At 37.5% G+C, this 22,324-nt stretch overlaps 4 protein-coding genes across 4 annotated transcripts; 1 reads left to right on the top strand and 3 right to left on the bottom strand.

Annotated features, from left to right (window-relative positions):
• Positions 1-712: 712 nt before the first annotated feature.
• On the bottom strand, positions 713-11,851 carry LOC116296750 (DNA-directed RNA polymerase III subunit RPC4). Its single transcript, XM_031704819.2, has 13 exons — positions 11,592-11,851; positions 11,095-11,128; positions 10,180-10,264; positions 9,743-9,786; positions 9,456-9,489; positions 9,173-9,308; positions 8,476-8,563; positions 7,710-7,767; positions 7,006-7,120; positions 6,110-6,243; positions 4,854-4,955; positions 4,056-4,205; positions 713-1,796 (listed from the first exon to the last, which is right to left on the bottom strand). The coding sequence occupies exons 1-13, from the start codon at positions 11,668-11,670 to the stop codon at positions 1,686-1,688; spliced, it is 1,170 nt and encodes a 389-aa protein (XP_031560679.1). The 5' UTR covers positions 11,671-11,851; the 3' UTR covers positions 713-1,685.
• Positions 11,852-12,335: 484 nt separating this feature from the next.
• On the top strand, positions 12,336-13,286 carry LOC116296754 (melanocyte-stimulating hormone receptor-like). Its single transcript, XM_031704826.1, has one exon. The coding sequence runs from the start codon at positions 12,336-12,338 to the stop codon at positions 13,284-13,286; it is 951 nt and encodes a 316-aa protein (XP_031560686.1).
• A 2,315-nt stretch (positions 13,287-15,601) lies between these two features.
• Positions 15,602-16,643, bottom strand: LOC116296746 (tachykinin-like peptides receptor 86C). Its single transcript, XM_031704810.2, has one exon. The coding sequence runs from the start codon at positions 16,641-16,643 to the stop codon at positions 15,651-15,653; it is 993 nt and encodes a 330-aa protein (XP_031560670.1). The 3' UTR covers positions 15,602-15,650.
• Positions 16,644-17,692: 1,049 nt separating this feature from the next.
• Positions 17,693-22,320, bottom strand: LOC116296760 (uncharacterized). Its single transcript, XM_031704833.2, has 2 exons — positions 22,228-22,320; positions 17,693-20,502 (listed from the first exon to the last, which is right to left on the bottom strand). Exon 2 carries the CDS (start codon positions 20,466-20,468, stop codon positions 18,825-18,827), a length of 1,644 nt encoding a protein of 547 aa, XP_031560693.1. The 5' UTR covers positions 20,469-20,502; positions 22,228-22,320; the 3' UTR covers positions 17,693-18,824.
• Between the last annotated feature and the right edge of the window lie 4 nt (positions 22,321-22,324).

Genomic DNA, 22,324 nt, shown 5'->3' on the forward strand with positions numbered 1-22,324 from the left:
AGCGTACCTTTCCTAATAGGTACTATTATTATAATATCCTTACTAAACGTAACACCCGCATGCAAGGCAGTTGAGAACAACGAAAAGAATCTCTAATAGAACCCCTGGAGAGAGGAATCTAAAAGGAGCGCCAGCGGACAATGCGTCCTTGTTACCAAATAGATTATTATTAACCCGTGAAATTTATGGGTACAGCTTAATGTCCTAGTCAATTGAAACCCAGACCCCCGGGACAGGGCAGGGAATTTAACACCGATCCGCGGGAGAAAAGTTTTCAGTTAAAATTGTTTAAGTTGTTGGTGTCGAAACTGTGAAACTAATGGAGTGCGCGTTAAATTCGAATTCAGGTTTGGTATGATCAGAAGTTTAATTTAAACTAAGAAACAGTCGCCCATTGACCTGTAGTCGATGGTGCCCTAAATGCTCAATGGGGAGCCGTCTGGTATTTTGGATATTCTGTCACCAACTTCTAAAATCTGAAGTCAAAATGGTCCACGTTCTAGAAGCCATTACGCGCGCTGCGCTCGTTAAAGTAAAATATATATAGTGGCAGTGTAATAACCCTTGCAAATGGTATAGTTAAGGTGGGACAAAGCTACGCCCAAGCCGCTATCTAACTTCGGAAGCTAAAAATATGAATTAAAAGTTTAAGCTAAACTTCAAAGCCTTGCAGAAACTACTACCGAGACAAGTTAAGTACACTGAATATAACTTTGGTTTAGTCAGGAGTTTACTGATGGCCAATTGCCTTTCTTTCTTACAATTTTAGAATAAGCTGCATGCACATTTTGCTTTAAGGAATTCATAGTCGTGACGGCTCTAACCTTGGAAGCGTATACACAGATGCTATTTATAAGTCAATTATCTCCGTATTCTATTTCTGAAGTAAACAATCACATTACAGCTCAGCTATGCGGCTTGCATATCTTGACATTAAAATGGGTGGGGTAGGCGGAGAGGCGAGCCAATTAACATCTGCATACAACTTTACTTAACTGCACTGTTTATTTTTGGGGAAAGAGGCTTTGTGCAGTCTAAAGATGCAACAAAATCGTGCAGCTTGGTTTGGTAATACGGGCAACAATGTCGCGCGACAAGCGGCATGGTTTTGTTCGGCCTGTATTACCATGTATTACTTTGAGTTATTCGATTCTTGTTTATTCTTACGTCGAGTCGCATTTAGACGAGTACGTTTGCTATGAACGACTTGGAAGTCACAGGTTTAGCCAATAAAGCTACACATTTTGACATCAGACGAGGAAGTGCTCAGTGCCAAAAGGCTCTTACAGTGAAGACACTCGAACCATGAACACTAGACTTTATTCAGATTTTTATTTTCTGAGGTTTTTACTGCTTCAAACCCTCTAAAAAAGTAGGATTGAACTCAAATATGCTATGTGATCAAAAGACCGCTTATTTCTAAATGATTCACTCAAGGGATGCATGTTAAAAAAAGGAGTAAAAAAGCACAAAGTTTTCATGGTTAGAGTGCCCTCGCTGTATAATGGAGACTGCACAAACACGACCAAACCTCGTTACTTCGTGCCCGCTACCTTCCTTTAAAACTCTCCCAAAAATGCATAATAGGACAGCATTGCTAATTAAAGATTTTAAATAATTTCAAAATAGCAATGATATACATATTGTAGACAAGGGATTTTGTATAAATAATTTGATATATTTTTCTAAGCGACCAACAGTTTTTCGAAATCTGGTGTGCAAATGATTCGGTGCTTGACTTGCCCCAGTACAGTCATGTCGGATCGATTTTCATCCGTGTGAACAGAAACGAGTTCCTGAAATAAAACAACCTATGTTTAGGATTTGATACCATCAGACAAAAGAAAACCGAAAATAATACTGGGCCAAATTCCTTGAACAATAGGTAATCGACTTTCAGTCAAACAATTTGAAACAGGCGGCGGCTATTTTCGGGATGGGGGTATCATTGGCTGGCCCTCGAAAAGGGAGACATTTCTTTGTTGCACAAAGGGGTTTCATGGCATGCAGCCATGTTATAATACGAGGCAAAATAACTATAGAGTTTTCTCCTTTGAGAAATAAAATCTTGTCATGCACATCGTGAAAAAAAACCCGATTGATTGTTCCAGTTAACCCTCTATTTTGGTGGTGTTAAAGAGGGTGCCAATGAGGATACCCCCAATATTGTCAGTTGACTACTGATTTTTCGGCCGAATGTCAGTTAACTGTAAAGGCCGGTTTAGACAGTACGATTTTCGCCTACAACTATCGTATACAGCACGCTCGCGTCTGTCGTAGTCGAGTTGTAGGCTTGATTTACACGCTGCGACTCGAGTTGTAGGATGGTGCGAGCGTGTTGTATACGATAGTTGTAGCCGAAAATCGTACCGTCTAAATCGGCTTTAACGCTATTCCCACGAGGAAATACAAATTTGAATAAGAAAGAAAATTCGCGAAGCATTTTGGTAGTGGTAGTAAAATGACGGCATTATGCAAGCGGCCTATTGAAGTTTTGGTCTCTCCGATGTCACGTTACGAAGCTTTAAAACTTTCACAGTAAGCCGAGAGCTCTAGCTGTAGTTGTCGTTACATTACATCATCAGTCTGGCGTCGCACGTATATTATAAGGATATCTGGGTGCAGTGTCGATAAACATCGCCTATATTATGCTAACAATGCGCCAATCAATTCTCAAAATAGATTTTGTTTTTTGTTTATTTTTGAAACGAGCCAAAAAATCTCGTTGAGGCGTACCTACCGAATTTAAAAACATGAATTCTGATTGTTCGCCCCCTCTTTTTGTGCTTTTTTACAAGAACTGGTACACGATCTATCTCAAAACATGTTTTACGTCATTTCCGTTATCAAAGATAACGATGACGTCAAGGAAGTAAAAAAAGACGCTTGCAGGGTTCAAGATGGAGTAAACTTTTAAAGATCTTATTGTCGATAAAAACAGGGTTAAAAAATGATTCCTGCTATTACTATTTTTGTCCCAATGTTGTATTGCGCAAATAAATAACTTACATAAACATTTTAGTTGCAATATAATTCCATGCGAACACTACAACAAGTTCGAAAAAAAACGTTGACGTAATATGATTGAGATGAGCAAACTGTGCCAAAACGAACTGCGTGGAAAGCAAGTGTCAGGTGGGCGCCAATTGATCAACACTATACGCCTCGTTTTTTTTCCTTTGGCCTCCATCAGTCAAATAAAAATATATAAGAACCTACAAAAGTTCACGCAAATTTGTGCAAAAATATTTCTGCTTGGCACACTGTTAATTCTTGTACTAGTCAACGTTTTTCGAGTACGAATGCCAATCTAAAGCTTTACAATGACAGCTAGAATTTCGAGGAAGCATACGTACAAGTTTTCAATGAACCTTATTCATTTGTTTAGCGATTGAAAGTCATGTGAAGGAGGACCGCGACTTTTCGACTACCAAAACTGCTAGTTTTCATCAGGCGATGACGTAGCCTGGATGGCGTGTCTGTTTATATTTAATAATTATTCGCTGAAGGCGAAGTGAATATCGGGGAATATTTACCGAGACGCGAGTCTTAGAGCGGCGAGGTAAATAATCTCCGATATTCACTGAGGTCGAGGCAAATAATTGTTTTAGTATAAATACACAAGTGATTCTTTCAAATAAAAGAAGGAAAAAAAAGAAGACATTTTTTCCGGTAACAACGACAGAGGAGATAATCGTGTGATAGTGTGAGTTTCTCGACCAATCAGCGCGCGAGATTTTCAATAATCACCTGTGTATTTTTACTAAACCGCTATATAGGTTGTGCACTGCCAATGCGACTCGGGTTCGATTCCCGGATATGTCATATATCATATATCAGATACAAGTGAGTAGAGATGCTTGTTGGTTCTCTCCTGTGCTTCGAGGGTTTTTCTCCCAGTTCCCCTGCATTATCATCCCTCCGCAAAAATCAACTTTTAAATTCCAGTTCCATTATAGTACGAGAAAGTCACTCGTTTGTTAGCCACCGGCTATTGATTAAATGCTATCCTCGTATAAAAGGACCATTAATATAATACGTATAAGAGCTCTTACTTGCAGAAAAGAGCAGGACGTTCCCATAGCAACTTCAAGGCTTACGTCACCAAGCACCAGCCTTGTTCTCCCTGATTTCAGAACTTGCAGTTTTCCAATGTATCCTTCTGATACATCTTTCAAGGTTAAATTTGAGTTATCTGTATTGGTCTTCAAGTAAAAGAGAAAGAATAAACACATTAATAGGCTTCAAGAACCAGAAAATGCCTCTGGGCTTCCTGTGGAAGACAGCTAAAGTCAATGAAAGAGAGTGCCCCAGTCAATCCGATTACTGTGGGAGGCTAGGCAAAGCCACTAAAACTGTTTTCTTTCAAAGGGATCTATTCTTTTCTTTTTATGAAACTTTGTTCCTGCCGCCTGGAAAACTTTTCCTTATTTTCGTGCTTGAATTATCCTCTCTAGTCTCAGGTCCCTGATCTTCCCATGTTATCCCTTTCTCAAAAGTGGAGGGGAGACTGCACAAGGAAGATTATCAGTTTCAAAGCAAGGAGGCAAAAATTTTCCTATTGGCTGCCATGTTAGTAAGACCTAGACTGCATTATCCACTCACAGGAACAAAAGAGCACTTTTGAAGTGGGGGGATTAGAATATTTTTTCCCCCCATGCAGCGCTAAAAATAAGAAAAAATAATATTTTATTCTCGCATTCCTAATTCAATAGTTACGTTTAAAACTCCATTTTAGAGTTCCATTCAGTGACCACAAAATTAATAATAGTTCTAGGCCAAGTCCCTTGGCTTGGAACTATTATTTGTGGCTAGTGAATGGATATATAAAATGGAGTACAGTAATGCAGTACCTTTTCTTTTGCTTGGTCATTTTCATTTCCAGCATCCTTTTTCAAAGGTTTAATGGGCAACTTATCTGGGAACTGTAGAAAAAGGATCTTTTCCTCTTCAAGCTGAATCAAAATTAATAAACACAATCAATACAAATGATAGTTATAAATAATATAATTCAAACTGGTGATGGTGACAAAATAATGAGTAATAGCAGCAGGAAGCATTCAGTACAAATTATTGCTCATTTAGCAATGGTTAGGTTTAGAGCTTGGGTTAGATTTATTGTTATATATTTTGCTCAATAGACCATTTTACAGATCCTGCGGCTCAACCTCAGCCTCATCAGCGTGTAATATATACTTTAGAAATTTCACTACCACCTATTTTTTAGTGTTTCAATTGTTCGTTGATGTGTAAATTCCTTTCATTACTGCGGACTGTAGTCAAATTGTAAAGAATAATTACAGGCTGACGAGGCTGAGGTTGAGTAACGGGATCCGTGAAATGGCCTATTGCCATTGTTTATTATTAATTTGTTAGCTGCGTAATATTCATAATAATATATACTTCAATAAGAAAGACAAGGCAGCAATGTTGCCCCCTGACGAGGATTAAAACCAGCTGCATAATAATCATGATAATAAACACTTCTGCATTACTCTCATTTTCTCACTGCACTCTGAAGATGACTTCCACTCAGGTTGTCGAAACATCAGTCACCACCAACAACAGTCTTTTTCTCAAGACTACACTCCCCTGGACGATCACATTTCACACCAAACTTCAACACCTGGGTTCAAACCATTTACTCTTAATAAATACTTCAATAGGAAAGCCTAGGCAGCAATGGCACAGTACTTCACCTAATGCAGGGCTGTCAACTCTCCTGGATAAACCGGGAGTCTCCAGATTTTGGACCATATCTCCCGGTCTCCAGATTAGAGTCTCAAATCTCCCAGATAATCTCCAAAGCTGACCATTTCTTGTGAGACTTGACTTTCCAACAATAAAATTTCAATTATTTTATTGCATCACTAACAAAATCAAAACATTCCTCATAAACTGTTCTTGCAAGCAGGCCATTGTAATATAAGCGATAATCTGATTGGTCAGAAATAAACCAATCACATCAAATGTTACAAGCAAATGATGTCTTTTCCCATGCTTTTTTCCGCTGTGACGTCATGTCCCTTCCCTATCAATTCTCCAGGTTTGAATATCTCGGGGGATTGACAGCCCTGCCTAATGGTACTGTAATAATGACAATCATTACCTCTGATACATTACTAAACAATAATGAACATGTTGGTTCTTTTTGCTCAGCCTTGATTGGAATATTTTTGACTGGTTTGGGTTTCATTCTGGGTTTCACTGTTGATTCATCTTCATCTACATCCATTGGTTCATCTAATTATAATATTTACATGTATAATATTTAATAATAATTATAATAAAATTAATCAAATATTTCTCAATTAGGGTCTAACTATCTGCAAGAAAAATTAATCCACTTGGGCCTTAAATATGTTCTCCTTCCAGACCACATTTCAATAATCCAGTTTTGCTCAGGGTTAACCGGCTTGATTTTGCAAAGAAAATGCAAGTGTTCCAGCAAAGGCATCTATTCCTTGAGAACCCAGGAGTAAATTTATGTCACTAGTTTCTCAATGATGCAGTGAAGGTCCATGGAATTTCAAAGCATTTTGAATGCTAGTTGAAGTTGTAACATTGAGTCAGTCTTCCGGGGGGGGGGGGGGGGGGGGGTACTCTTGCCCGTTTAGGGTAGGGATGTGCTTCTGAGCCCACTGAACCCTTACCCTGTTCCAGAGTAAAATCGCTGAAATTCATACCCTGATCCAAAGCAAGATCGCCGAAAATCATACCCTGTTCCGGTATTGCAAAAATGGATACCCTGTTCCAGAGAAGAGAGAGCGTGATTTCATATACTCTGTCCCAGAGCGAGCACGATTTTATATACCCTGTTCCAGGGTAGAATTGCTGAAAACCATATGGCAGCACATACTCCCCCCCCCCCCCCCCCCCCGTCAGTCTGTAATCAAGGAATTAGATCCTCAAATCAAAGGCAGTACCTGACAAAGTACTCTACTCACAAGTGATGCCAAACAACAATCTCGTTAATACTCGAAAAGATTGCAGAGATTTTTGTACCTTTGATTATATCTTTTTTGTCTTCTGTTTCTTTTATCTTCAGTAAATAGTTTGAGAGAGGTATAGAGACTGGTGCCATTCCATATTCACTGCATTCATCTTCAATACCATCATCCTAAAGTCAATGAAATTATGACTGCAGTTAAAACTCCAAACTGATCTTAATATACTAAAGGTTCACTTATTTCTATTATTACTGTTTCTCCATCACAGAATAGTGGGAATCCCATTTAGTTATAAGACATCTAAATATAAATTGGAACAATGGTTGGAATTAGTTTCATTTGTCTGTAAAAATCAACACAGGAGTTGTGTGTCTAGAGTATTCAAATGTAGTAAAGTGTGTATGATTGATACATGGTGCCATAAAAATATAGCTCTAAAGCCTACCATGTATAAATAAAATAGATTTAATCATCATTTACAGCACAGATAACGAGATTCACTCTTTGAAATATGGTTATTTGTTCAATGTTTTTTCTGCATGCAAAAAAAAAAAAAAAAAAAAAAAGAGAGCTTTCTTTCTTGGGGTTAATGTAATTAGAAAAAAAAGTTAAAAAGAAATGAGATGAAAAGTATCAAAAAGTTCTATTTACACATTCGTCATTTTCTTTGAGAGTTAGAGAAAAGTTTTTGAAAAACTCATGCCCATTACTAGGCACATATTTCCAGCCATCGGGGTTTCTTGAGGCCTAGCCTATTACCTCTGTTTGTAACATCTTCAATATTTTCTTGGATTCTTCTTCATCATATTCAATATCCCTAGAAATAAAAGGAAAATTATCTTAAAAACCTATCAATCAACTATAATGTGTACAAACATGTTTGTTATCAGACTTGTAAGGGGCTGTAAGGATTTGGCCCTGACCTAGCATTCCAAGCTGCCACATTGGATATCTTAGGGCAATGCTTTACCACAGGGTGAAACAGATTGTGGGAAGGAGGGGGGGGTGGTAAATCTTTGTCATTGGCAATCCCCCCCTCCCTCACCAACTGCTCTGTAGTCCCTAGGTGCTTCAGTACATAATCAATGGTGCAAACTTTCTTCCCAATGTTTTTCTCCCAAAACTTAATGTCTCATCTCACCTCCTCTCTGCACAATATTACCCCACTTCCGAGATATGCTTTGCTTGTCATGCACAAAGGTTTCAGTATGAGGTTACGTGCTAAATGCTCAGTCATTCATGACAAGCGTTAAGAATAAATTTAATTTAGCACATAGCCTCATACTGAAACCTTTGTGCGTGACAAGCGAAGCATATCTCGGAAGTGGGGTATTGTTTGCGCATAAAGGAATCAGATCTTCCCTTTCAGCAGGGCTAGCCAACCCATAAAGACCACAGCCCCTGCTATCAAACTTGGCTGTACTGTCACAAAGCATCAGTTCCCCCCCCTCCCACCCCCCTCCGAAACCTCTTCTATTCACACTTGGTTGCACGAGCCACCAGGTCCTTGAGCATTCGTACTTACTTATTTTCTTTTTTAATTGATGTTTTTGTTGCTGTTTTATCTTCCCTTCCTCCTCCTCCTACAAAACCAAGTGATGGTGTTGTCTGACCTAATAATACAGACAATGCATACCATACAGTTACATATATCAACCAATTAATAAGTTCAGTAGATCTCAGTAGGCCATAGACCGACAAAAACTTTGCACAAATTTGTACAAGGAAATTATTCTAACTTCATAATAATGTTCATATAATAATGTTTTGTTTTTTTTTCTTTCAAAATTTTAAAGAATGTATCCTCAAACATTTTACCATTCTCATTATCATCATACCACAGGGCAAAAAAATAAATAAATAACTATATAATAATAAGAAATTAACTTGTTTAAACCCCACTAGCTAAACCTTGCTAGTAAGTTTTGTTCTCGTCAGCAAAAATTTCAAAGTCCCTAGTGATCAGACACCGTGAAAAACAAGCTCTACTTGATGTGGGTCCTTAGAAGCTTTTCAGTCCTTCAATTTCTGGACTGTGGTCATACTGGCAAAACTTAGCTAGTTAAATTTTTTGTCACTCACTAAATACAAAATTACACCTGCCTTTTGCAAGTTTGCCATAAAAAATCACCATCATCATCATCATCACCACCACCATCATTAAACTTTTTATTCAATATTACTACCATAATTTGTAGCCATCTGACAAAAACTACTAGTACCTGTTTTAGGTTTTTCTGCAGGACCCATAGAGAAGACTGACTGAGATGCTACGATTTCTCCTCTTCCCCTACCCCTTCCTCTGCCACGCCCACGTCCTTCTCCTTCATGGCGCCTATTTTTTCTGTCCTTAGAAGACTAAAAATAAAATTTGCACAATAGAGTTACTAAGTTTACCAATGACATCTTAAGAATGGGTCAAACATTGAAAAAGCTGTATCTTAATTGCAAAACTCAATTAAGCTTAAAGCTTAAAGTCACCAATGATTTCTTTGCTGTACTTACAGATGGCATATCTTTTGAAAGTCCATCTTTCGGTCTAGATATGGAATAGATTACATTAATTTCAGTACCACAAACTATTGACACCTGATTACAGAAGGGGATTGCACAGTTGTCCTCTTTCTCTTGGGAGTTTTACAAGGAACCAACAAGTTTTCTCCCCACCCTCTCCTCCCTCAAGCTCTGTTTAAAACTTTAACCCCATTCTTGCTGGAGATATGTTCTTTCCTTGTAAAAATATAGGTGGAAATATCCCTTACAATGATAATGAATACTTAAAAATCACTTACTCTTCCTTTATTCTTCTGGCAGGTATTGTAGGTGTGAAAGTTCTCTAAATAAAACAAAATAATTTTAAAGGGAAGTACATGTAGTACAAAAATTGTTAGGAATTTAATTCAACAGAAACTTTACTAAAGTAATCATTAAGGGTCTAATAATCACTGGTTCAAGTCTTTTCTTGATATTCCAATGGGACTGAAGTATTGTATTTTTACGAATTTTTAACAGAGTCTGTGATGTCATCTACTTTACAAAAAAAATGAAATAACCATATACAGACTTTGACTGTAATCAAAAAACCCCTTCTAATTTTATTGCTCTCTCCACGCCTCATGGATCCACATTACTTTGATAATGTGATGACTCAATTTATCATCAATAAGAGGACAGACACATAAAAAACTGATGTCTATTTGTTAAATTGCTGATAAAAAAAACTACCTACTTTTGTTTTCCCTCCTAAAGTGAGTTTCGGAGTAGCACCCAGACTAAGATCTCTTGCTGGACGAAGGGATGGTAGTCTTCCTGGACTAGATACCAATCAACAAAACAAAACTAGTTGACCAAATTATAATATAAATGATAAACAATAATTTGTTATGTCTGCATAAGCAAGACACCATAATTTGTCAGTGTGTAATCAGTTATTTGCTGTAATGTTGAAGGCAAAGACAAATCGCTGATTTTGCATGGAGCCGAGTTTGGTAATACTTAAATATTATTTGATGATATATTTTCTGATGAAGGCTATCACTAGTTATAGCTGAAACGTCATGTCTTTTTAAAAATTCTACACGTTTTATCCGTAATCTTACATTTAATTAATTATTTAAATGACTACTAGAACAGTTTTTTTTTTTTTCTTTCTTTAAAGTACACCCCATACACGTGTATATCCTTGAAAAAATTACTAGCCATGTAGCGCTTAAAAGTATTTAGTTATTGACTATTTAGTTGTCAATTTCACTCAGGCATGAACTAAACGAAGATGCATAGAGGTATTTGCTTTTGTTTCCAATATGTTTTCTGCTCCAGTAATATCCACTATTTTGTACAAAATAGCTGCAATACTCCAAAGTTTTTACAGTTCCATTCAGTGACCACGAACAATAGTTCCCAACCGGGGCTGGAGTTTCCGCTCATAGAAAAACTACAGTTTATCATGTGCGGTAACTCCAGCCTCGGAGGTCACTGAATGGAACTGTGAAAAGGAGTATTAGACATTACATCTTTTTTGTTCCTCTCCCTTCTTTCCTTCCTTCCTTTCATTTTTTCTAGGTTTTCCTTCCAAGGTTATCCCGACCTCCCCCTCATAACTACAGTAGTGTTTCTATTTTCAATGTTGTTATCACATACATACCAAGAACCTGTCCCTAACTGTCTGGACAATAATGCTAAAAAAATGAAAAAAAGAAATATAGATGTCTATAATTTAAAAATTTTCCCCAAAAATCATATTTAGCAAAAGTTCTACAAATTTAACAGATAATCCATATTTTGATTGGTTTTACCTTTGGGACCACTTTTAAAAAGCGAGATTTAGGAAGAGGAAATCTTGATGCAGGAGGGAGGGGTGGGGATGACAAAACTTTGAAAATGCATGCACTTAAACAGCTGGGGAAACTTGTGCAAGCTTCGTCTAAGTTTAATAGATGAAACAGCCAAATTGCTTGGCCTTCTTTCTTTATCAATATTCTGTCTCGTTCATGGGCGAATCATATAAAAAACACGTGTGCAACCACATCCAAGCGAAGCCCATTACACTCGCACAGTAAATATAATACTTCTCTTTTTGGGATCTATAAAAGGTCTCAGTAATACATATTACAAACTATTCACTTCTTAGGATACATTTACCTCTTGCACTCAGGGGCAGACTAGGTGTTTTAGAGACACTATCTGTACTTTTCTTTTCGCCATCTTTTCCAGATGACATTTCGAAATCTCTGACTGCTGTTATACCAAAAGACCAAGCTCAGCTATGAAAAAAGCAAGCCTTGAAACTTCTAAAGCGTTTCTGTTCGTTCTAGAAAGCTTTTCTGTTTCCTTTAGAGTGGATTTATGAACATAAATAAGCAAATTTGTTACGCACTAATAGTACATGTACTTCAAAAGTCGCCATTTTGTTTTGGTCTGTCAGTCAAGATGGCCAGCGGTTGTGAACAGTCAAATATTTTTGGGGCGTGGGAGGAGTAAAAGACGGGGTGGGGAGGAGGCTCGGATTTTTATCCTCTAATCCTCTAAAATCTTTAATAGGACGTTTGCATGATGGTGACTACCACTACCATAATTGATTTTTGGCGAGTTTTCTTTCTTATCTAAATTTGTATTCCTTCATGATAATAGTTAGACAATTATTCCATGTTTTTGTCTTAATTTGACTCTCTTTGGGAATGCTTGCAGCCTAATCAACTAATTAACTAAAGACAACTAATCGAGCTTTCTAAAAGGCGGCACTAATTAGCCAATCACGATCAAAGAACTCCCCTCGGATCAGCATTACTTTAATGAATAATTATCATAGCTTCCGCTTCCATTTGTGCATACAAAAGTCTAAAAACTTAAAACGTACGATCGATATTAGTTCCGCGGCCACGCAAAATGAACCGCACTGAGTTGGTGTCTGAGAAGAAATGTTTTGGGCTGTTTCTTGGAATCGAACATCAAGACACAACAGAACGAGTCATCAATATTTTATTAGCTGTCCTTAACTTCCCCACTTCACTCTTTGCTGTCGTTGAAAACTTCATCTTGATTCTGGCCATCTGGAAGAATGCTCAGCTGCATAAGCCTTCGTTCGCCTTGCTTGGTTGTCTTGCCTTTTCCGATCTTCTTACTGGGCTCGTTTCTCAACCATGTCTTGTTGCTTATGGCATAGCTAAGCATTACAAGAACTGGACAGCAACATGCAATGCCACTATTTTAACTATTTTATCAATCGTTGTTTTATCAGGAGTTTCTGTTTCGACCCTGACAGCAATAAGCATAGATCGATTCCTTGCTTTACATTATTACGAAGAAATTATTACAGTACCACGCGTTCTGGTGTTGTTTACTGGATTCTGGCCAGTATTCTTGATTGTCTTGATTCCTCGAATTCTTAACGAGCTAATCATTTTTACCATATTGCTTAGTACAGGATGCACGATATCTTTGATTATAATCCTAGTTTGCTACTGGAAGATCTACAAAATTACTGAAAAACATCGATCTCAGATCCAAGATCTCGAGAGAGCAATGCAACACGCCAACAGACTGACAAATGAACAGATAAAAACAGGGAAAAAATCTTCTTTTTCATTTTTCATTGTGACAGTAATCTACCTTGGGTTTTCTATTCCTTACTTGATATTTTGCATCTTATTTATAGTTATAGGCTTTCATGGTTTTGTCGTCCAGCTTGGGGAATTATCCTTTACTATAATTACGATCACTGCCTCTATCAACCCCGTTGTCTACTGCTGGCGCTTACAAGAACTTCGCGACGCAGTAAAGCGTCAGGAAAAATTGATTTTTAAGTGCTTGAATAGAAGTGAAAATATTGAAAATTAAGCAATTAACAAGTAAGATAATCTTCGATAATAACGTTCACTGAGTAACACTCATGTACAGAAGGAAACTGAAATTAGTATTTATCGGAACCCAACTAGTTTATGAGCAAAAAAAGAAAATTGAAATGCTAGGCTCCTTATGGATACACCTGCGGGCATCACGACACTTGAAAATATCAGCTTAAATATCTCATTCGAAACAATTTGTTTTTAATTTATGTCTCGCTGTATATCATTTTAATTTCTAAGGTATTTTTTGTAGTGATTCTTGACGAGAATGTGAAAAAGTTCCATAGATGTTGCTACGAAAATCTTCCGATCCTCTCTCCTACATGGATAAATTACCGGTTCCTTGGTAGACCAGAAAATAAGTTTGGCCCAATATTAGCAAAAATAATTAACCGTAAAGACTTCACAGAGAGATAGAGAAAGAGAGGATATATGATCAAACCGGATAGCTTATCTTGTTGTAAACGTTAGTATATGAGCGGGATTACCGCCAGGAAACAACGTAGACAACCTATCATCAATTGAACAAATATATAAATACCGTCCAACAATTCTTAGATAAATGTTTTAAGTGACGTTATATTTCTAAGCCACTAAAAAATTCACCTATTCGGCGCTAGCCGTCACGTGGTATAAATTGTGTTGGATTGTGTTACGGTAACCAAGAAGTTCGAACATTGTTCTTGGATTTCCGTATAAATGTACTGACTTTAAATGAACTATTTACTTGGTTTGTTTAGTTAGTTCTCTAAATACAAGTAAAATATCATTTTTCTAACTTGATTGAAGCTTTAATTTTCTTACTGCTGTCAAGAGAGCTAACTAAAGAAATTTACCTAAATTTTCTCTTTAAAGTCAGTGAATTTGTATGGGAATCCGAGAACGATGACCGAACATTTTGGTGACCGTAACACAATCCAACAATGTGTTTACGACGTGACGGCTATGTTTTTCTAATTATCATTAGAAAAACTCATCTGCTCTATGATGTCTTTCTTGTAGCTAATGCACTAGTTAAAGTAAACCCCCACCGCCCCCTCCCCCCCCAAATCCGGGGACAGGGTGGGGATTGGTGGGGCATTTGAAAATGAGCTAAGCAAATGTTGGAAGATGCCCAACCTAGAGGAGCATGATTAAACACCAAATTCCCACCATATGAGGTCAAATATTAACATACTAGTAAAATCTTCACTTTGTCTCCATCCCCTTGGGCATTGTTGCTTGTCATATGTGATCTCATGCACCACATTGCCCCCACCCTGTCCCCCGTTTGCGTTGGATTCGGCGCATGTGGGGCTCGGTGTAAAGGCTGGGTCTAACTAGGAAAATAAATTTTAATGTATATATATTTTAACATCTTCATATAATTCTTAATTATTTTACAGTATATTTTTAGTGTTTAATTGTAATTTGTAAAGCGCCATTGGACAGAAATGGAAATGGCGCTATATAAGAATAAAGTTATTACTATTATGACAAGTTTTATTTGTCTGTATACATCATGTTTACATTGACCAGCGGACTAAGTCTAGGCTGGTTAAGTTCATCATTTTTTTCAATCCTTTCTTCAGCTTATGCATATTCATAGAACGTCTTGACTATATTAACGTTCTGGCTTAAAGTCCATTTCTGGCATCGTTCTATAAGAAAGTTCACTTCCCTGTCTGTATTTGTAATTGTTCTTAGGTCTTTTCTTAGCTGTTCGTGATGTCCTGCGAGAAAGTCAAACACTATGTTAATCTGATTTACACTTATTATTATTATTATTATTATTATTATTATTATTATTATTATTATTATTATTATTATTATTATTACTATCGTATGAAGAAGAAAAGACATTATATAGATATCAGCATGCGAAAAGGCTTTGCATTTTGTCTTCAGTGAGAGTAAACATTTACTTTGGAGCTCCCATCTTTTCCAGGAAGATAATCTAGTCAAGCCACAATCTAGAAGAGGAGTCGGCGAACAAGTCCTGACATTCAGTCACCACAACAGGCAAAATAGGATAATTGTGTCTGTATATTATCAAAAAAAGCGGACTAAATAAACATTGCCATGCATATGCAATGAGATTTCGGTTAGAGAATGGGACATGCGGACGGAAAGACAAACAGACCGCACTGGCAGACACATCAGTGGGGCTCTGTTTTTCAATGCATGACATATGGGATTTTCGATTCTGGCCGGCATCTCTCAGTAAATAATAAAGCAAACTACCTGACTCTTTGTGTACGTCTCTCTTCAGTTATTATTCCCAAGGCTCTATGAGGCCATTTTCCCTGACACAACTCTCTTGCTCGTTAAACACTATACTTGGAGTGGATTGAATGCGGTCCATGCTCATCACAAGTTATCGTTTTGCTTGGATACTTAGAAGCATAATAGGCGCTGCCATTGAACGAGTGGTACAAGCTTTCATCGGCAAAGATCTTTGTCCTGGACGAAAAAGGGGGCGACTGGAACGTCGTACCAATGTTTTAAGCTCTTTTCTAAAGTAGGGCATCCTAAAGGTATATATAAATATGTTAACAAATGAATTTCCGTAGAGTACGAAATCTGCAAACATGCATACATGCTTTGGAACTGATGACCGGCACATGGGGCAGAGAAAAGTGTTATAGCCAAGAAGAATGCCCTCTGGTAACCATGTGGCAAAGGAAAAGACTGTCACTATGAACAGGGTTTTGGCAATTTTCTTGTTGCGTTTTGTTGTAAGTCTTTCATCGTTATTTGATAAGAATCGTGTCTTGACCCAAATAATACCATAAGCTGATAAAACTAGAACAAGAAGAATTAAGGACATCACAATCATGAAAACGTTGGTATATTTCAGGTGTTCCACAGGGAACTCTCTTGGGACCACTAATTGTAAAAGAACAACAGTAGATGAGATAACCAGGGAAAGTGCCACAGAGCCCCAAATAACTGTAAAATAGTGTCTCTGTTTTGCCAATCGATGCTTGATGGGGAATACGATGGCAAACGCACGTTCAAATGCTATTGCTGTGAGCAGAACGATAGAGGAAAATGTTGAGAATACCGTGCAAATGGAATAAACATTAACGATGACATAGGATGGATTTCTGTACCCATCGCTGTACAGCATCAAAGGCAAAGCTGCAAAAGCCGTTGAAAGACCGACAAATAAGTCCGCAATCGTCAAACTTATCAATAAATATGTAGACTTGTTCACTCTTGACCTCTTCTTGGTAAAAATCGACAACGCAATTGAATTGCCAATAACGATGAAAACTGATTCAATCAGGAAAAAAGAGGACCATAATACTCGTTCTTGTACACTCAGTCTCAGCGCTCTTGCAACACTAGTACTGTTGTTCAACATGACAGATATATATCTAAGGCTAATACTTGACTAATTTCATCCGCAATGCACGGCTGTTGATCGTGCCGGTGAGATCGCCGAACACATCGAAATCAAAGTCTGCATCGGAACTGCTTACAATAGCTGATGATAATGTTTATTGTATTCTATTGATTTAGGAGCATCCAAAGGATCTTCTAATTTCCAGAATGTAAATAGAGTCATTTAAGTTTACATTATATATGTAATGTCAAATTTTCGATGAAAAAAAAACTTTATTTGAGAAAGCTAGCTTTCTAAGATAGGGAGTAGTTCTGAACGCCCGGCAACTTTGTTTTTGTATAACTAATTAGTGATTTATAAACTTACCACCAAAATTAACAAATCATATAAATCTTAATCATTCAATTTGTCCTAGTTCTTGTTCTTGTTTTCTTTTTCAGTGGATGAGTAAATAACAATGAATTAGCGTAGGACTTGGTTGACGCATTTGAATTTTAAATTTTACCATACTAACTTCACACGGTTCCGGTCAGATGTTCCTCCCTCAAATATTTCTTATTGATTTTTTTGTCTTTTTAGTTTTTTTTTCACATCACTGTACAAATTCACTTAAAAAAAACACCACAGCAGCTTTGAAAAATAAATCAGCCAACTAGTGCATAGCTGCTAAAGTGCCCTGAAATCGTCGTCCTTAAACTAATTGAAGTCGTAATCCCCGGGGAAAATATAACAACAAAAAACTGGCCCTTCAGGGATTAGGAGCATAATTTTCATATGGATGGGGGAATAAAATAAAAATTAAGTTGTATTGAAAAAATAGAAAGCGCGTGAATGCGGAGAAAAATATTATCATATATATATTATTTAATAATTTATAATGTACATCTATTCATTTATTTTTATTCTTTTGGAGGGTCGTAAGTTAAAAAACTGTAAAAGGTTATTTCGTTTCCTTCTCGAAATAAAGTTATAGTATTGTATCGTATGACTCATCCTGATATAGCACATAGGGGGATTTAGGGGGAGGGGAGGGGGTGTTACGTAGTATAGGGATAACATAGCATCCATTTTAGATTTTACCTAATCCTTTATTACTTAGCCACCTAAACTACCACCAGGATCCTCGTATTACATTTCATGAAATTATATATAGGCTATAAAGGACATTCATAAAATAGTAAATATTAGTGGCAATGATTCTTAATTGATGGTTTTCACGGCGGCAATGTTGGAGGAACTGAACAAAAGAATTGTCAATGAATTCTTTTGTTATATCCTCCAACATGACCACCGTGTCTTTTGTTATTTAATTCTCTTGGGAATGGTTGAAAACCATCGATAGAGTGAGGGCATTTAACCTGTGATAAAAAAAATACTAGTCAACGTGTAAGTACTGTTTAATAAACGAGCAAGAGTGTTTTATCGGGTATAAAACACGAGGCGTAGCCGAGTGGTTTTAGACCCGATAAAACACGATCTGCGAGATTATTAAACGGCTTAGAAAACTCCAGATGTATGTTCTCATATTGTACCGAATTCTTTACGAATTGAACCAAGTTGGATAGAGAAAATCCAAGTTCAAGTTTATGCAAATGAAGACGAATCTTTATCCGATATAAAACCACCTTCATGGTCATGATTTCTATTGTGTTTTCTTCATGAATTATTAATGAGTTTTCTAATAGTCAAATAGACACAAAATAAAACAATGGAATTAGGGGATAAAGTGACCACAGCAAATCCGTGAAACACTAATTACTAAATAGTACAAAATAGTGCTAGTTAAACAATAGAAAACAATGGAATTTGCATGAAATTATGCTATTTAGTATTACTAAAGTTTCACGGATTTACTGTGGTCACTCTACTAAAGTGTGTTAGTCTAATATCTATTTCACGGCTTTAATGACTTCACTCTATACATAATTTCTGCGTACAGATTAACCAGAAGCCCTTTTCGGTTTCAACTTTTATCTCTAATACTCGGACCCCTTTCTGAAGTTATCTTGGCCTGATACGAAGGTAACTGGAAAATATAATAAATAGAGGAATAATAATAAAAGGTACGATTTTTCTCGATTAAATTTGAGGCTTTTTCTTTCATTCCAGTCTCGCGTTCTACATAACTTTCAAAGGGGTCTTACTATTAGCTATCACTGTGATGATCAACACTAACTATATTAGCTATGTTAAAGTTTTTCACTGCGAAGCAATACTTGTTTGCTTGGACTCTAAATTTGAGTTCGGCATACTTTGTGCCTCATCGTATCCAGGCAACGAATCATGGCCGCCAGTCATGTGACAAGTTTGATTGTGGTGATACAGCTGGCTTCGTCTCTTATACCACTTGTTACATAGCGTACAGCTATACGGCCTTTCTCCGGTATGTGTCCTTATATGGGAAGTTAGTTCATTGGTCTGCTTGAACGCCTTGCCACAAATCGTACACGCGAAGGGGCGTTCTCCGGTATGAGTTCTTATATGCACGGTCAAGTGATACTTTTCTTTAAAGGCCTTTTCACAGTAGATACACTTGTAAGGTCGTTCTCCATTGTGATGTTTTATGTGGTATTTGAGGCTTCGTCGTTGCTTGAATGTTTCGTTACACATTGGACAGTTGTAAGGCCTATCGTTGGCATGCATGTTTTGATGTGTGATGTATTCAACTCGTTGTTCAAATGTTTCTGTACAATATTGACACTTAAACCGTCCCCTGTTGTTATTCCCGCCAAGAAATTCACAAGTGGACTTTGAAAAATTCACCTGATTGGGCGCCATATCCACAGGACCTGTTTCGCGAGTTTTCATTTCTGACTCTTCTTCCTTGGAATAGATACTTCCCACGATTGATTCATTGATGGTTTTGGGAGCAGCACTTTCAATTTCAAGAGGCACTAGCTCTGATTCTTGATTGCTAAAATCAGTACCATTCACTTCTGGCTCTACAGAATCGACCCTGTCATGAATGTCATTCTCGGAACCACTATAACTATCGTCATCATTTCCAGCTTCAGAGCTTTTCTTCTGCTCCTCTTCCATTCTTCTTTTTAATAACAAGTCGTAGAAGTTGCTCTCTGCTGTCGACTCGTCTCTTTGTCTCTTGCGCGATAAGAGCACTCTCCTGTCTTCGTCAAGTGTAACATCCTGTACGTTCCCATCACAAGACTCGCCTTGTATTCCAAGTGGTTGAACGTCGGACGCTTCACCATTTGTTAGATTGGAACCCTTCTTCGCAGGAAGGTTGAAGTCTTCACTGTCCAATTTGTCTTCATGGACCCCATTATCTTTACAGGAAGCCGCAAACGTAAACTGCTGTCCTTGCTTGAGATATTTCACAGTTAGTTGATCTTTATCTGAAGAGATCAAAATCCGACAAGGCTCTTGCGATGACTCAGGCATGTGAATCTGAAGAACTCTATTGCTACTCCCAGAATTAGCACAGTGGACTTGAGAATTCTGAACGCCTTGAGAAAAACAGCAAGAACTTGAACGACACAAACATGGCGGATCAGAGGTACCACCAAAAGTCAAAGAAAATGGAGGGAAACGATTTGAACGGGAAGACGAATAACATGTTGCTCTGCAATTGCTATTTGAAGTTGTACTCGTAGACTGACACTCGCTCCATTCATTGTTCACATCTTTCATATCTTCCCTTTTATCTTTAAGGGATTTTTCTTGGTCATCTTGAACCTCACGGGATTTATCTTGCTCCTTGCAGTACGTCAGGAGTTGTTCGAATATTTTCTCCAATGTGGGTTTTCTTGCGTTTCCCGATTCTGTAGCATTACTACCGGTAGCATACTTTTCGTTACTTGAAGCGCCGGAAACAGAGGTGTTCATGTTGAAAAACCTAAATCGATGAGAATCTTCAAATCTATAGAGAATCAAAAGAAAAATATAAGAAACACATATTTCTGCGTAAGAGGAGCGAGTTGCACGTTAACATACACTAGGCATGTCAATTAATTATCAAGATCAGCAAAGTACTGACTTAAGTGTCCAAAGAGCACTAGTCATCCATGCAGGGTACCTGCGGCGCCGACTGCGAGTAGTTTAGATCCACATGTCAATGATGAAAATCCATTATACCCCTTACAATTAAATATATCTCAGAGAGAATAAATACAGAAAAGCCGAGCTGAGCACAATTATCAAAGCAAAATTTGTCAATATTTACGCGAACTCGGTAGATGCGCGGAGCTGCTATTTACTCGTTAACTGGTGCGCGCAACTTAGAAATGTCGAATGTACCCGCGACTGCATGTCTATTTCAATCGACGTCTGCGAAAAGACATATTTCAGTGAATAGATCTAGAGTAGCTTGCAACCACCTAGTTCCGGTGTGTATACTAAATTTGTAAAACTTCTATAGAATTAAAGTTGCACTTATAAAATATAGAGAACATTTTTTAGGCGGGTTGGACTCCCGTCCACACGTGTCCGGGGCGTGTGGAAATGTTCGAATACGTAACGAAAAAGTTGCATGTGGATCGACTGAAAAACCATTGCCTGATACGTGTGGACGTGTAACTAGGGAGGTAGAACAATAAATGCGGTTGTATTGAAATTGAAAAACTCATGTTGCCATAAATCGAAAAGATATCTATTCATTTCAGTTTTTGTTACACGTGATTCGATTCACGCAAACTAATGATTTCCGAAGCTACGTTGATCACGTTTCGTAAATGCCACAGAAATATACCATATCTATGGTTTGCTGCTTATCATACGAAAGACATATGGAAATAAAGCACGAAGCCTACGGTTGAAAACCTTTAAAATGATTGGTAGAAAACCATGTGTCACACATGTGTGTATGTAATACATCGACCTGTGACAGACGTGACATCACTCCTACAGCTCCCACTGAAATCTTGAATAAACCGACAAGAACAACGACAAAATTATTCACTCAATAATACTGGTTGAAATAAATCTTGAAATTCTGTCTTTTATATCCATGTTAGTCTACTTCATTCTCGATTTTTTTCTTTCTTTTGATATGTAATCAATCATTAGCCATCGTGCTGAACACCTGGTGTCCAAAGCATCACGTGTCACTGATGTAATGATGACCGCGGACCAACACGTTGCCGATCTGGCTTTGTGTCAACGGTACATCCAAGAATTAAAGCGTTCAGTAGATTAAAATCCAGCTTCGCTATCTAGAATTGTAGGAAATATACCTCGATTTCGTTTCATATTGAATAAATTCACCTTCTTTGTGTGTTTTCAAGACAACGTGTCGTATTGTGTTTGTTATGTGGTCGTATTTCTGGCCGCCTATTTGGATATGACAAAACTGGGTTTGAAAACGACCAGAGCAACGAAAAGCTAGTCTGTCATAAAGAAAATCTATAAAAATTTATTTAGTATAACTAGAAAACCTTCAGAATGATCGTCCAAAAAACTGGGAGAGGAATGACAGTTGACACTTTATAAAGTTGTAAATAAGAAACCCGTACATATCACAACAATATTAATCGTTCGAAAAGGCGTCAATCCTTCAAATGTATCTCGCGTTAAACCTGAAAAAAATACTATTTATTCTAAGCAATTCGACGCATTTTTATAGGAAGGAAATTTCTTTAGGACTTACCTGATAATTGAGAATACGTTGCTGGTTGTACCTAAGGTCTTTGCTTTCCGTTGTTTGATATCAATGCAACATGTAGAGCGATCAAAACAGGCCAACT

The sequence above is a fragment of the Actinia tenebrosa genome, unplaced genomic scaffold (assembly GCF_029948245.1).
Source record: "Actinia tenebrosa isolate PJP-AT-01 unplaced genomic scaffold, QUT_ActTen_1.0 PGA_scaffold7__59_contigs__length_16204524, whole genome shotgun sequence".
Classification (NCBI taxonomy): domain Eukaryota; kingdom Metazoa; phylum Cnidaria; class Anthozoa; order Actiniaria; family Actiniidae; genus Actinia; species Actinia tenebrosa.